The sequence below is a fragment of the Netta rufina genome (assembly GCF_964035555.1).
Source record: "Netta rufina genome assembly, chromosome: 2".
Taxonomy (NCBI): Eukaryota; Metazoa; Chordata; class Aves; order Anseriformes; family Anatidae; genus Netta; species Netta rufina.
This window is the reverse complement of record NC_140124.1, coordinates 21,481,477-21,498,326: the sequence shown is the minus strand read 5'-3', so window position 1 is coordinate 21,498,326 and position 16,850 is coordinate 21,481,477. Positions and strand designations below refer to the sequence as shown.

Sequence of the window (16,850 nt, the reverse complement as noted above, 5' to 3'; positions counted from 1 at the left end):
GCAGCCTGCTCCAATGCCTCATCAACTTCTCAGTGGAGAAATGTTTCCTCATATCCAGCCTAAACCTCACATGGCACAACATGGCATTTCCTTTTGATAGTTGTCTGGGAGGAGAGACTGACCCCTGCTCTGTTACAACCTCATTTGCGGCAGGTGTAGAGAGCCGTAAGATCTCCCCTGAGCCTCCTTTTTTCCAGGCTAAATAACCCCAGTTCCCTCAACCACTCCTCACAGAACTTGTGTTCCAGACCCCTCACCAGCTTTGTAGCCCTTCTCTGGACACATTTGAGCACCTCCATGTCCTCCTTGTAGCGAGGGGCCCAAAGCTGAAAACAGCACTCGAGGTGCAGCCTCACCAGAGCAGAGCACAGGGGGACGATCACCTCCCTGCTCCTGCTGGCTGCACTATTCCTGGTACAAGCCAGGATGCTGGACACACTGCTGGCTCATATTCAGCTGGCTGTTGACCAGTACCTTCAGGTCCTTTTCTGTCAAAAGCCTTGCTGTAGTGTAGGTAGGGAACATCCACAGCCTTTCCCTCATCTACTAAGCGTGCCACCTTGTCATAGAAGGACAGGTTCCTCGTCCAGTTTGTCAAGCAGGACCTGCCTTTCATAAACCCGTGCTGACTGGGCCTGATCACCTGGTTGTCCCGCAAGTGCTGCGTGATGGCACTCAGGATAATCTGCTCCACAAGCTTCCCCAGCACTGAGGTCAGCCTGACAGGCCCGTAGTTCCCTGGGTCCTCCTTCCAGCCCTTCTTGTATATGGCTGTCACATTTGCTAGCTACCAGTTGACTGGGACCTCCCTGATAGCCTGGACTGCTGATAAATTGCAGATGAAATATTCATCAGCAGCTGGGAGAACTCTCACAATCACTAGCCTGTGTTCTCGTTTACGAGCAAAAGTCCCAGCTGGGCACCATCCCTCAATGGCTAACTTACCATCTGGGTCAGGAAGTTGTCTTCCACACACTGTACAAACCTCCTGGACTGTTTCCTCTCCACTGGGTTGTATTTCCAGCAGGCGTCTGGTAAGTTGAAGAACACAAGAACAAGGGCTAGTGATTGCAAGGCTTCTCCCAGCTGCTTCTAGAATGTTTTGTCTGCCTCTTCAGCCAGGTTGGGTGGTCTCTAACAGACTCCCACATGGACATCTGCCTCGTTGGTCTCCTCCCTGATTCCTATACATGAACACTCAACCTTCTTGTTGCCATTACTAAGCTCTAGTCAATCCAAAGAGGCCACCTCCCACCTCTCCTTCCTAGCCTGTCCCTTCTGAGGAGTTTGTAGCCTCCCAGTGCCGTGCTCCAGCTGTGCGAGCTATCCCACCGTGTGCTGGTGATGGAGCTGTCGTAGTTTTCCTGCTGCACAACAGCTTCCAGCTCCTCCAGCTTCTTGTCCATGCTGTGTGTGTTGGTGTAGGTGCACGTCAGCAATCCTGTCACCTTTCTGGGGGGTTCTTTCCAGGTGTGTTGTGGGGAAGTACAACTAATGCTTACCTTAGTCTTTTTCTGTGTTTTCCTAGGCTTCTCTTTCTTTAGTTGTATTGTATATTAGAGACTGAATTTGGGGCAAGATGGAATTGGTCTTACTTGGAGTGATAGGTTGTATGAGGACAGATGAAACGCAAAGGGAGAAGACTACTGATTTCACGCCCAGTGTCTTTCCAACTGGCTGAAAATTGTGATGGTACTTTTGTATGTGCTTCTTTTGTTTTATTAGAAGCTATGTAGAAAGGCATTCTTATACTATGCAGAATTTTGGTTATTGTCCAAAGAAGCCATAGGTCTAAGTATCCCTTTCCTCTGAAACAGCAACTTTTGCCACTTTTTAGAGATGAAAGTTGAGAGCTTGCAATGGAGACAAATAAAGAAAGCAACGCTGTAAAATTTAGAAACTAACAATTAAAATCTGAGGCAACAAAGGATGGTGCAGTGTTGCAGAGGTTGAAGTTGGTACATTAATTTGTAGGCCTTGCTTATGCTAGAAAAAAAAAAAAAAAAAAGCACAAAACCTTGAGCATTTCCGTCATTAGTGAGACAACTTTGTGGGAGAGAGCTGTGCTGGAAAACTAGAGACAAAGCCTGGTAAGGCATGCCTCTGTGTCTTGTAGTTCTGTTTTCCTTTGCATTTGAAATAGCATGAATAAGTCTTAAAGAGCACTGATTCCATGCAGGAGCCAGTGCTGCCTTTAAAAGTTGTTTAGTAAAGCCTGAAATGTTCCCTGATCTCGTGTTGGTACTCAGCAAGCCAAATAAGATTTTGTAGCAGTGATGAGGTGCACTCAGGGAGTTGGAGGTAAACATTAATATTGCTGTAACAGAATTATTTTTGATCAGAGATGGAGGATGAAGAACATTTCAAAGTTTAACTTGAGGTTATCTTCTGTCTCCTGTGTTAAGCTACCTTAAGACTTGAAATCTGTGTTTTCACCTCCATTTTAGTCCATTTTGGTGCTGAGATAGTGACGTGCCAGCTGTACCTGAAGACGGGTGGGGTGCCAGCTGTTAGTCAGAGTAAGGAAATGCTGAATGAACGAACGTGAAGGATTTTTTGGCTGCAAATGCCTGCCTCGTGTTGGAGGAAAGAGTGTTCGTGGATTTAAAGTGATGATAATGTAAGTAATTTAACTTAAGTAGCCCTGAGTTGTAATTTTGCCTACAAAACACTGATGCAACATAGCAATTTCGTCAAAGCGTCTCTGTTGCTCCGGCTGCCAGCGTGGTGAAAGGTGATAGCTGCTCGCTAATGCTCTGACAGAGGCATTGGCCTTTTTTGTGGGCAGTCCCTGTCAGCTACTGTACTGCTAATGCTCATGCTGTGCCAGTAACTTCTGACTGCCCTCCTTGGAGTCAGAATTTAACTGAACCTTTAGAGGCAGAAAACTTTGCTCATGTCCTACGATTGATTTTTATCCAAGGGAAGTAAGAGGTGCTTATTACTAGAGAAGACAGAGAGCACACAGAAACCGGGTTTCAGACTGAAATAAGGTAAGAAACTACTCAGTGTTTGGTGATGGAGGAAATGTCTGTCTAATACCAGGAGGTGGGGAGGACTTACAAGCAAATGGCAGTTTTTAGACAGGACTAAGTTCAACTTTCAAGAAGAAATGTAGCTGTGGTAGAACACTTGTAATTGTATTCATGGGTAAAGCTGCAAAATATTCCATTTGAGAATTAAAATGAAGGTTGTAATTGGTGAGGTGGATGTGGATTAGGGATTTCATCTTATCTCTAGTTTTAGTCACGCTATTTAAATTGGCATAAAACACGGTTTGGTGGTATTTGACCATCTAAGGAACCTGAAGGTGCACAAATCCCTGGGACCTGACGAGATACATCTGTAGGTCCTAAAGGAACTGGTGGATGTAGCTGTTAAGCCACTGCCCATCATATTGGAGAAGTCGTGGCAGTCTGGTGAAGTTCCCACTGACTGGAAGAGGGGAAGCGTAATCCCCATTTTCAAAAAGGGGAAAAAAGGGGGACCTGGGGAACTCCACACCAGTCAGTCTCACCTCTGTGCCCAGCAAGATCATGGAACAGATCCTCCTAGAAGCTTTGCTAAGGCACATGGAAAACAAGGAGGGGACTGGTGACAGCCAACACGGCTTCACTAAGGGCAGACCATGCCTGACAGATCTGGTGGCCTTCTGTGATGGGGTTACAGCACTGGTGGATAGGGGAAGGGAGACTGACATCATCTACCTGGACTTGTGCAAAGCATTTGACACTGTCCCACGTGATATCCTTGTCTCTAAGTTGGAGAGATGTGGACTTGATGGGTGGACCGCTTGGTGGGCAAGGAATTGGCTGGGTGGTTGCATTCAAACAATTACGGTCAGTGGCTCGATGCCCAGGTGGAGGTCAGTAATGAGTGGTGTTCATCAGGGGTTGGTACTGGGACCAGCGCTGTACAGCATCTTTGTCAGTGTGGTGGACAGTGGGATTGAGTGCACCCTCAGCACGTTTGCCAGTGACACCAAGCTGTGTGGTGGGGTTGACACGCAGGAGGGAAGGGATGGCATCCAGAGGGAGCTGGGCAGGCCTGAGAGGTGGGCCTGTGCGAACCTCATGGGGTTCAACAAGGCCAAGTGCAAGGCTCTGCACCTGGGCTGGGGCAATCCCCAGCTCAAATACAGGCTGGGTGGAGAATGGATTGAGAGCAGCCCTGAGGAGAAGGACCTGGCGGTGTTGGTTGATGAGAAGCTCAACGTGAGCTGGCAGTGTGCGCTCGCAGCCCAGAAAGCCAACTGTGTCCTGGGCTGCATCAGAAGCAGTGTGGCCAGGGAGAGGGAGGGGATTCTGCCCCTCTGCTCTGCTCTTGTGAGACCCCACCTGGAGCCCTGCATTCAGCTCTCATGTCCCAGCACAAGAAAGGCATGGAGCTGTTGGAGTGAGTCCAGAAGAAGCCATGAGGATTATCAAGAGGCTGGAGCACCTCTCCGGTGAAGACAGGCTGAGGGAGCTGGGGGTGTTCAGCCTGTGGAATAGAAGGCTCCAGGGAGACCTTACAGCATCCATTTCTTTACATCTTAGTTTGCCACGCTGATTCTCTCTGATGTTGTGAAGAAAGATGAATTACATTAATCTTCATAACAGACAGTACTTCTGGCAACAAGGAAAGAGCCCCAAATTTCAGTTCCATGGGATTTCTCAGCCCTCTGACTGTTGAAGGATGCCCTGGCTGAAGGACAGCATGGGGCAGGGGTGAACTGTGGGTGTGCGAGGCTGCACGTGAGCTCTAAGCCTGGCTGCACGTTAGGGCTCTGCAGGGCGCTGTGTAGACACACTTTGAATGGAGCTGGTCCAGCTCCAGCAAAACTGGCAACGAACTTCAACAGGGGAATCCTGGAACTAAACTGCCTCCGTGCGGTTTGTCTAGCTTGGCTCCGGACTGTGCTGACCAGCTGTCTGCAGTCTGTTTTTCTCCTCGGCTTTATTTAGTATCTCATTTACTTGTATGTTATAAGGTATCCTCAAAACCAGAATTGAAATTCTCAGGTAATGGAACAATGCTCATTGATATAAACGGGGTGCAGCCTCATTGCTCTGTGGTCATGTTTTGGCATTCTTATTTTACTTGATGACTGGGCTCCGCCATTCTGTCTCCTTTATGAATAAGATTTAAAACCCAAGAATTTCTCTGTTAGTTGTGCTAGCCCTAAGTGTGATTTAGAACATCAGCAGACCAAAAAAAAATGAAGTTGTCTGTTGATCTGCTGGTGTTTCTTAGTGCCATATGTTAGCATGTTGTCTGCTCAGGGTTTTTCTTATTTTTGTTATTTTATTTTTCTTTCTACCTACCCTCTTTATTTCTTAACTTTTTAGCAGGGACTGTTCTTGTCCTGTTCAGAAGGTTTGGAAGAAGGAGTCCCAGTGGCTTCTGTCAAATCAGCTTTAGTTTAGCAGTCTGTAGCTGAAAAGCGAAAGTGGAATATATCACCAAAGCAGAGACGAGAATGGGGAGATAAAAGTTTAGTGACTGTTAAGGAATTGCTGAAGCCTCCTTATTGAGGAGAAAGGAGAAAATACGTATGAAGCAAATGCAAGACACAGCAACTTAGTGTCTGACAATGGGGTAAATGCTGTTATGTCTGACTCTGCTAACAATGAATTAATACTTGGAGTATTCCTGTCGTATTAAACTTAACATTTCCAAATGCTCACTTCCCTCTCCCACCCCCCAAGTAAATCTGTTGATAGCTGATACCCTTTTGTATATATATTCTGGGTATATATTTATTGTGTGGACAAAATATGTATATTAATTTGCTTATTCATATAACTTTAGGGCTGCAAGTGAGCATTTGAAAAGTAAACAGAATTAGGTATGACAGTTTTAATGTATGAATTTATTAAATATATTAATGCATTTAGCAGTATACAGAGATAATGTTGCAACATCTTTATTGCCAATTTTGTTAAATTGTTATATTTTTAAATATAATAAGAATTGTATTTTGATTTACTTATGCTTTATTTATCAGAGAAAGCAACCAGTGAGATGAACACTGCGGAGGACTGGGGCCTCATTTTAGACATTTGTGATAAAGTTGGACAGTCGCGCACAGGGTAAGTGAGTTCAGAAATTATCTCATAGACTTTAATTTTGTTGTATCAGTCTTTCTTATATTCAGATGAGAGGAATGAAAACTTAGTTATCTTGTAAAGACTTTTGAAACATCTCGGTTTAACTTAATTTAAATCTACTCTGGTAAGTAAGTACTACAAGGAAGAGGAAAACATAGAGATTTTCTGCCCAAATAATTACAGTTCTTCCTTTGGAGATACTAACTGATCTGTTAAAATTAGGAATTACATACAGCAGTTTTTCATTGGTGTAACAGAATAACCAAGCTGATATGTTTTAGCAGTGTCAGTGTAAATCCAGGAGACATCATTAGGGGTTTTCTTGTAGAACCATAATCTGGCTTGGAAGTGACCTCCAGAGGTCATCTAGTCCACCCCCCTGCTTGAAGCAAGTCTAATTAGATCAGGTTGCTCTGGACCGTGCCGAGCCTTGAATGCTTCCAGGGACAGAGTTTCCACAACCTATATGGGCAACCCATTTCAGTATTTAACTATCCTCATAGTAAGCAAGTGAATAAATAAACCTGCCATCTGATTGCAATTTTCCTTGTTCCTACTTGTTTGCTGCATCGTGCCCTGTGACCACAGCTCTGAGAAGACTCAGGCTTCATCTTCTCTGTGTTCTCTGTTTAAGGAGTTGAAGAAAGCAATAAGGTCCCCTTTTAGCCTGCCCTTCTCAAAACTAAGCCCAGATCTCCATGTCTCCTTGTACGTGACTCTCCTCTAACTGTCTTGGCAGCACTCCACTGGACTTGCTGTGGCGTGTCAATATCCTCCTTGTGCTGGAGAACCCCAAACCAGGCAAACTCCAGCTGCAGTCTCACAAGTGCTGAACGAGGGGATGGATTGCTTCCCTGGCCTGCTGGCTGTGATGTTATACTGTGGCCCAGGATGTGGCTGGTCATCTTTTCAGTCAGGCTGCTCTGCTGACTGCTGTCACCCACTAGGACCTGCCAATCCTTTCCTGTGGAGCTGCGTTCTTGGTGGCAGGCTAGTGCTGCCTACCCCAAATGTAACACCTTGCTTTTCTCTTGCTGAATTTAATGAGGTCTGCCCATTTCTCCAGACAGTTTCTCCTTACTAGACAGTAAGGAGACTCTTACTAGACAGTAAGATCCCTGTAGTTAGCCCGCAGCTCTCCAGTGTATTGACTGCTTCTTCCAACTGGTCAGCAAAGTTGCTGAGAGTGCGCTGCCTCCCATTATCTAGGTAATTAGAGCAGTACATTTAGCAGTACTGGTCCCAAGAGCTGGAATTTGCACTACTAGTGATAGCTCTTTGATCTCAGCAGTCCAGCCAGCTTTCCGCCCACCTTATCACCCTTCCATCCAACCAATATTTCACCAATTGAGTGATAAGGAGACTGAGGCAGAGTAGAAGCTTTGCTAGAACCAAAATAGAAAGCATCTGCCGCCCCCTTGTCACAGAAATGAGGCCGTGTTTTTGTTTTGAGAGGCTGTTTTATGACAGCAGGGCTTTATTAACTGTTCATTTTGAAAATGTGCTATTGAATGAAACCCACCTTGATACAGGCCATTAATGCTTCCATTATTAATTATTTAATGAACTTTCTCATGGACTTTATGTATGGCCTCATTTCTTGGACACGAAAAGCTAAAATGTGAGTTGAGATAGCAAATAAAAATACAACACTGAATAAAAACGTGATAGATACACTGAAATATTGTCTTTACGCTGTATTCAGATTTTGGACATGTATTAAATACATCCCCCCCAAGCATTCTCTGAAATAATTCACATAAGGAATGGCATCAGAAAGAGAGTGGTGCCGTTGCTGCTGTTTAGAGAAAGGCTTCTTTCAGGAGGACTCGGACTGCCTTGTAAGACTGTGGGAAACAGTACAGGATGTCAGACAGCAAATTCCCACCTGGGATTTTTGTTCCGAAGGACAGGTTCGAAAATAAGCTTATTCCTTGGGATTAGAGATGGTCTCTAGAGGAGTGTTTATAAATAGCATGGTGTATTGAGACTGCTGTGCTGTTGTGTATCACTCCAGCTAGGATAACAAACAGCTGGTAAGTTATTAATAATGCTGTTAGTCCCTATATGTAAAACTGTATTTCTGCTGTGCGTGTTGCTGCTGCGCCTGTAACAATAATATTATTATTGAAGGTTTCAGTACTCTAGTTCATCACTGAAAGCTTTTGCATAGGCGAGATTTAGCCTCACAGTGACTTACCCTGAGCAGTGCTCAAATGTATTTGGCTGCAAGAGACAGCTGCTTGGGAGTACAGACAGATCTTCTGGCAACATACAGCTAGATGTCTCCACGACAGCTGGAATTTCTGCAGTGATTTTAAAAACAGAACGAAACAACAGTAGTTTTATACTGGCTGTGACTTTAACCTTTGTAATACTTACCCTGCTTGTAATAAGCTGCCAGCTGACTCATTGCTTAACATCAGATTCTGTTAAAACTTGCTGATAGTGTGTTTTCTTTGTTTTGATGGATTATGTCATGCTACAGCAAGGTAAAGCAAGGCAGAATTCCCCATTAAGTTTAAGGCAGATATGCTATACTGTTTGTAACTCTTCTGCAATTTAAGTTCCTATGGCAGGGATACTGGTCATCAGAACTGGCATCTGTTTTAATTTCTTCACCAGTTCTGGTCTGATGCAAACTGTCTGGTCTTGGCAGAAGTTTAGATTATGTAGCCTCTATTTTATGGATTTTCTTTTGTACTAGTCTTTAAATTGCATGCCCTGCAACACTGTAGATAGAAATCACCTTATACCAAAAGCCAAAATAGACTAGAAGGATTGTATTATTTATTAAGTGGCATTTTTTGTTGCATAGTGTTATCTGGCACGTTGTCCCAGACAATGCTAACAATTTGTTTTCATCCAAGGTAGTTGCTGGATACCTGTTGTGCTGCAAAGAAGTTTCATTTTCTCCTAAGATAAATTAGTTACAGTCCAGTAACAGAATGGCTAACTGCATGCATACAATTGTGCTACTGTTACTTTTTATATTGCCATACCTTGGGTACAGCAAATCACAAATAGCAACCACTTTTATCTTTCTTCCCTTAATTCAACCAAAAAAAAAATAAATACTGCTTTAGCAAGTTAGAACCCCTCCACAGCTCCCTCTTTTTAATTGGAATTAACTTGATACTTTCTGCATGTTTTGTGTATCAGATTCTTACAGTGATCTAGAATTTGTCTCACTTGGAGTCAATCAAAACAGCTTTTTAAATCTCTGATATATATATATATATGTATATATTTATTTTTTTTAGTAAGTTGTCCAGTTCTGCAGTTGCATATTGCATTTTTGTGTTACGTTTTTTAGGAACATTGGTAGTATCCAAAATGGTTCAGTGAGCAAGCTGCCTTTTCAACATGAAAAGATGATTAAAACACAGTGTTTTTGGAAAATTGTTTATTTTAGAACCGTTGATTGTGTTTGACTTGCATTTTAAATCAACTCACTACAGGAAAGTTATACATTCTGCATATTGTTGGCTTGCAATCAAAGTGCTTACACAACTTAATCTATAGTTTATCAGCTCCTAGTAAAATAATGTTATGACACTGGAATTACTCATTAAACAGAAAGAAAAGGAAACTTAAAAAATGTAATATGTTTTAGTTTGAGGTGCACCCGTCTTGCTTGCTCTCTGTTAATTCCTCAGTGAGTTTTAGTTCATTGCTAACTAGTTCTTGAGTCCAAATCTGTTTGCATTTGGCCTTGAGAAGTTTGTACCTTTTGTTTTGACTTAATGAGACATATCAGTACTTATGTTTGAAACTATAACTACTGCAGTTTTTCTCTAGGAATGGTAGTTAATAACAATGAGGCAATGGAAAAAATAGGAAGTTGGTGACTGGGTGAAGATAGCAATGGTTAAGAAAATAGAAACATTTTGCAGTGCCGTCTGTTCATGGAGAGGGATTTGGGTATTGAAAACCTGTCATTCAGAAATGGCTTCTCTGTGTTGCTACTTGTTTAACTTTGTCCTGAGTCCTTATGGCTTAATCACTGCCTCTGTGAGTCTGTGTTCTGGTTAGCTCGTTATCCTTTTGTTGTTTCCATGCCTGTTTGTACAAGAGAAAACAGTAAAATTGCATGCTTGATAGTCTTCTAAACCAGTTCTTATCTTTTTTCCTACCCCCTCAAGTTACCCAATGTAAGTAGCATTTTACGTAGTCATCCCTAGTCATCCAGTGTATGTGTCATACAGAAACCAGGAAGCTCTTGGACTAGCTTGTTTCTCATGGAGCAAGGAGGAAAATGGAGACATGTGGTGTGGTGGTTCTACCTTGCTGAGTAGCTGAGCTCCACCACAACTGATCTCACTCCTCAAAGGGAATGGGGGAGAAAATTTGATGGAAAGGGTTCAGGGATTGAGATAAGGACAGCGAGATCACTCAACAGTTATCATCGTGGGCAGAACAGACTCAGCATTAAAGAAATTTATTGCCTATTACTAACAAGCTAGAGCAGCGAAAAACTAAATACAAACTAAAAACATCTTCGCCCCAACCACCCTCTTCCACCTCCTTCCCCTGAGCAGCGCAGGGGAACAGGGAATGTGGTCAGTCCAAAAATCTTTGCTGATGTATTTGTAAGTTTTTATGAATTAATGAGAAAGGTGTTTTTTTTTTTTATATATATTTTGAAGTTGTATTTGACATATATGAAAGATCATTTGATTTTGAAGATTTCCTGTTACTTTATTAGTTTTCAGAAGGAGTTACCGTAACAAAATCGTTGTAGACTAATGGTCCTGGTCCTGGACTACTAAGCTCCTGAACATGTAGCCTACTTTTATAAATACCGGCTTAGCAATTAATGTCCATTGTTCATGATTTTTGTTGCTTGCAGTTCTAACACATTGTTTATCCTACTCATAAATGAATGCAGTTATTTATATATTAATGCATACATTAAAAACGCAGTTATTTCTGAAAGTTTTATCCTGTATCTTAGGTAAAATGAACATAGCAGAAGTCTCAGATAATTAATAGGTAATGGACAGTACTTGTCTTACAGCCTTCATTTGCAGTAATAATTGGTTGTATGAAGGTACATACTGAGTAATATGTAGTCTTTCAATGTGACAGCATTTTCTATAATTAGTACTACTGAACATGAGAGAGACACTTCTGTAAAATGTAGACACTGCCAAATATAGTATAGCCAAGCAGTGGTGTAACTTATACCTGAGTTTCATATTAGTTCTTGGATATCAGTTCAATAGAACTGATTTTGCTTCCAAGAAAAAAAAAAAAACAAAAAACACAAAGTTGCTGTAAATGCTCAGAAAAACATAAAATCTCTTACTTTTAAATATACCCTTATCTTTTTCTATTTCCCTACTGTTGCCTATTTCAAGGCTATCTTTTTAGGGCTATTCAATAGGTAATACTTGTATGCTCATGGTAATTGTACCCTACACTTGCTCAGCCTTCTACCATCTCCAGAGACAAAATAACTGAGACACACACGGATTTAAATACACTAAACTGTCTGAAAATCCCATTCAAATTGTTAAATTTCCTTTTCCCTTTATGTCTATTTAGGATGACAAAGGTAAAACGTGAATTCTATATTTATCTGCTTTAAAACTTCTGTGCAGTTTGTCTAACACTTTCCCCCCCCCCCCTGCTTGTTTATTTGCTATGTATTTTCTTTATAAATGTTATCCTGTAGATTAAAGCGGACTCTGAGGAGCATAGTGGTGGTAATTAAAAACAATGCAGGAAGGGCGTGTTGGTAATCAGTATGTAAGCAAATATTCTTAGATATGTGTGTGGAATATGGAGGAGGAGTAGATCTTAAGGGAACGTATGTGGAGGTAATTATCACCCTAATTCATTAAATAAATATTAATTACATAAGGTGATTGTATATCTACTAAAAGGGATAGAATATTCAGACTAATTTTTAAGTATGGACTGGGATGAATTGAAAGTGAAGCTAAGCTTACCGAGCACTTTTCTTGAAGGTGATTGATGAGCATGACACAAGTTAAATGTAGGAAACTGCTCTCTGCTTAACTTCAGTTACTAATAAAAATTATATTGTGACATTAAAACATTGAATATCCGAGGAGGCTTCTACAGCACTTAAGTCTTAATTTCAGCTTTTTTGCTTATGAAGTTTTACGTGTTAGTGACTAACGCTGACAGTTATGATATTGTATATGTATTTCCAGAGAAGATTTTAAATTGATTTAGGCTTAGCTTATTTACAAGACTCACATAAGTAGAGATTGTAACCTAACTTTAAAAAGTCAGATTTTTTTCATTGTGATTTGAATGGACATGTGGGAACTAGAGAGATGTTAAATGAGGGAGAAAAGGAAGGGATTTACAGTACAAAAACTTGGTTATGTTCATGTAAAAGTGACAACTTCTGCCCTGCTCCTTCTTAAGCGAAATGCAAGCATTCCTTTCTTGAGCTGTATTATCATCAATGGGGTATGAGTTCTGAATCCTTGCAGCAAGTGTTCAGTGTCCTTGGGCACTTTGTAGAGCTCACTTGGAGAAGGGGGAAGTAACACGGAGTTCTGATATCTGAAGGAGTTCAATGTGTTTGTTGTGTGAGAAGGTTGGAGTGGGAAAAGAGAGTAACCCATACAGGGAAAGACACTCTGGGGAGCAGGTAGGAGAGAAGCACAAGAAATCATGTGATGGTTGAAGTGATGACTGTAAATTCACTTGCATGTCTTAGATGCTGAAAGATTTTGTTTTGATACCAGATTATTTAAGAGATCTCTGTTAAAAAGAAATTAAAGCAACAATATGAATTTGATGTAGCAAAAAAGTATTTTCATTAAAATCCTGTTATGGAGTTTTGAAATACATTGCAATCATATACAAATATTTTATATAATGATTTCTCTGATAAGAGTTTTTCTTAGAGTGAAAAAGAAGTATTTAATGAAGGTGTACAGACTACAGAGAGCTACAGTACTCTAATTGTCAGGAATTTTATGCATTTCTGCAGTACTTACAGTAATTCTCTCCAACTAAAAAAAGGATATGTAGCTTATTGAGAGGTTTTGATAACTAAGACTAGCAATCATACAGATAAAAATGGCTAGAACAGCTAATGGTGTTGATTTATTTTTTTTTTAATTGAATGTTGCACTTTAAAGCTACTAAATAATTTACGGTTTGTATTCAGGAGAGCTTGCGCTCTGTTGGTGTTGTCATATGTGCAGTAGGAAATGTTCATTGCAGTACATTATTTTAAAGCTGTCTTGTGTTTCTTTAGGCCTAAGGATTGTCTCCGTTCTATTATGAAGAGAGTGAACCATAAAGATCCCCATGTTGCTATGCAGGCGTTAACAGTAGGTTACTTTTTAATGTAGTCTTTTTCCTTCCTAGAAAGCTATATTGCAAAAACTCTTCTCTGACTTTTCTCTCTGATCCTTCTTTCTTTAGCTTCTAGGAGCATGTGTATCAAATTGTGGTAAAATCTTTCATTTAGAAGTCTGTTCAAGAGATTTTGCCAGTGAAGTCAGCAATGTATTGAATAAGGTAATGTATTGCATTGATTTATATGTTTCGTATAAAAGCTAAATCAGAGAGTTGGGGTAACCTGAAATTGGAGTGGAATCTACTTCTGCAAGATTGGAAATTTTGGGAGGGGATACAAAGGAGAAGGGGGAGATTTGGGCAGAAGGATACAAGATGACTGTGAAGACTGTGAGAAAAAGCTTCCGGAATATCACTTCACAATACTGAGACTTACGTATTCTGTTCACGTGGGTAGTGGGACTACTTTATAAGTATACAAATGGACATAACACAGGACCTTCTATAACCTTATTTTACTCTGTTTTGGGGCTAGTCCTTATTGTTTAAGTGATATTCGTGAAGGCCATCAAACACAGTACTGAAAAGGGTGCTTAAAGGGTGTCCCTTTTCTAATAAGAACATCACTTAGTAATGTATGTGACTTTAAAGTGTCTATACAGTTTATGTTGACAACAATATGAAATTACATGAAATTTAAGAATTAAGAATAGATTCCTACATTATTTAACTAGCTTGTTTTTCTGCAGGGTCATCCAAAAGTTTGTGAAAAGCTGAAAGCCCTTATGGTGGAATGGACTGATGAATTCAAGAATGACCCGCAGCTTAGTTTAATATCTGCTATGATAAAAAATCTTAAAGAGCAAGGAGTTACCTTCCCAGCTATTGGTTCACAGGTACAATACGTTTTGTGGTGGTTCTTAAAAGGAATGAAAAATTCTTTTTATCCTCAGTTCTGTATTTTAAAATTTGTAGTCTTGAATTCTATAATGCATTTAGCAAACAAAACAAAATCTTTCTTTTCTAAATAAAACATTCATATGTGAGTTGAACTGCCCTGTTTTCCTTTTATTTTTATATTGCAGATGAATACAAATCAAAACGGTGAACTTACTGCATTGTCACAGTTTTTCAATTAATTTACTTTTACATTTTTAATTTTTTTGGTTAGGCTGCTGAACAGGCAAAAGCAAGTCCAGCACTAGTTACCAAAGATCCTGGTGCAGTAGCTAACAAAAAGGAAGAGGAGGATTTAGCTAAAGGTGAGTACGTTTACTTGCTGACCCAAATAATTTGTTGGTAAGTATCTAGTGAGGCAGGAACTTTGCTTCCTTCCTCACTGTGTGCAGTGTATTTATGGATTGTAGATATGATTTCTATTCCTTCCTTTCTGGAGGGTTAGAGATCAAAACTTATTCTATGTATAAAACAAAATTGAATAATGCCAGATTTTCTTAACCCTTGCCAGACCAAAACAACGTAAAAATCTGTAAAACCTCATGTTAAGAATGTTTTCCATAATGTAAATGTTTGATACAAGTTCTGCACTTGAATTTTCCCTCTCTCAGGGGCCAATGAAGCATATTCACTTGCAATTTAAACATTTGATTGAAGCAGACCATGAGGATTATAGTATAAGTGGTATGCAAAGTTGGATTCAGTAGGTTGGGTGTGCTACTTTAAACTTTGTATTTCTTTGAATAATGCTTCCTTAATGTACTTAACATGACTTTAAGCCTTTGACTGCTGTAAGCAGACTGTTAAATGTCTCAGTGCAGTCCCAGTAAACAAAGCTAGGATGTGTTTTATTTATTTATTTATTTACTGTTGTACCAAGGTATATTTAAAGATAATTTAATGATCCTATACCGTGTGCAAAGAGTTATTCTTAGACTAGACTGATCCGTATGGCTTACAGAGTGTTCAGATTTCAGCAACATAAAGGCATCAATTAGACCTTGTATGTAGTATGGCTTTTGGCTTAAAGTTAATGACTCTTCATTATATGAATGAAGACCTTGTGCTAGTAGATGGTGGATATTTGCAGTTTCTCATCTTTGATAGAAAAATTCTTCATTTAGCTATTGTCTAATATAACTTTGACCTATTTAAATCACCATTAGCCCATCTGTAAATGTTACTTGTGGCTTCTTCAGTAGTTGATCCACCAAGGTCTGGTTTTCAAGGGTTTTCTGTCTCAAGGTTCAGATTCTGCATGGGTTCTTTAACGTTTGTCCGATTCTTTTGTGTCTCAGTCTGTCCCATTTTATACATGGTCATCTATTTACAAATTTGGAGGAGTTTATTATGACTGAAACCTTTCTGCTTAGTGAAGTTTAGTTGACAATGATAAAGCAATTTATAAAATTATTCCAGGAGAGATAGGGAGAGAAAAAAGGATAGACAAATAGACAAGCAAAAGGCTTTCTATAAATTATGATTTAAGGACAGATATTTTTTACAGTTAGGGTGATTGAGCACTGGTATAGGTTGCAGAGAGGTGGTAGTCTCCTTTCTTGAAAATATTCAAAAGCCATCTGGACGTGGTCCTGGACAGCTGGCCCTAAATGACCCTGCTTGAATGGGGATTTGGAACAAATGACCTCCAACCTTAATTTTCAACCTTAATCTGTGTGATTGTCTGATTTAGGCTAAAGCCTACTGATCTAAAAGACAAATAGTGTGCAGCTAAACAGCTGTATCTTTTTAGCATTTTAAGCAGTCTGGAAGAGTTGAACCTCGTGTATGCTAGTTAGAATGTAGATCTGCATATCTGTTTAAGACGCTAACAGTAATAGTAATAATAATAAATGGATCACTTCACTGAGTTATCCTGATTGTGCTTAAGTACTACTCATTCCTCCTGTCCATGTTGAAAGTCTCAGTAACTAGGAGTGGAATTATGCTCCGTAGTTGTAAAATGTCTTTTCATCTTTTTACTATTATTTATAAATGAAAGTCAGAAGTTGGTTATGATGCAAAAAAATGGAATGATACTACAAGTTTTCATAGAGATGAATTTTCAAATCATTCAACGCATTTATAAAGCAAATGTTCATCTGGATAACTTTTTCAGATTAAGAACTTTTCATAACCTATCTGAATAACTTTCTTTTTTGTAGCTATTGAATTGTCACTAAAAGAACAAAGGCAACAGCAAACAACACTTTCCAGCTTGTATCCAAGCACCTCAAGTCTTTTAACAAATCACAAACATGAGGGCCGAAAGGTTCGTGCAATCTATGATTTTGAGGCTGCTGAAGACAACGAATTAACCTTTAAAGCTGGAGAACTTATAACTATCCTCGATGACAGGTACCTTGTACAGAATGCTTTCTAGAAGTGGTTTAGACTCTAATAATCGATCAGGAATAATGGTGTCTGGTATGTAGAAGCATATTGGAATACCATTGCAATTAAATACATTTATACGTTAAATATTTTATCTCTGATTTTTGACACAGA

At 40.0% G+C, this 16,850-nt stretch overlaps 1 protein-coding gene across 1 annotated transcript in view; it reads left to right on the top strand.

The window, feature by feature from the left end:
- The window catches only part of STAM (signal transducing adaptor molecule), a 35,411-nt gene that overhangs the window by 4,971 nt on the left and 13,590 nt on the right, over positions 1-16,850 (top strand). Inside the window, exons 2-7 of the mRNA XM_084282209.1 lie at positions 5,990-6,074; positions 13,342-13,417; positions 13,512-13,607; positions 14,135-14,281; positions 14,557-14,647; positions 16,508-16,700. Of these exons, the coding sequence (XP_084138335.1) occupies positions 5,990-6,074; positions 13,342-13,417; positions 13,512-13,607; positions 14,135-14,281; positions 14,557-14,647; positions 16,508-16,700 (688 nt within the window). The remainder of the gene's footprint in view (positions 1-5,989; positions 6,075-13,341; positions 13,418-13,511; positions 13,608-14,134; positions 14,282-14,556; positions 14,648-16,507; positions 16,701-16,850) is intronic.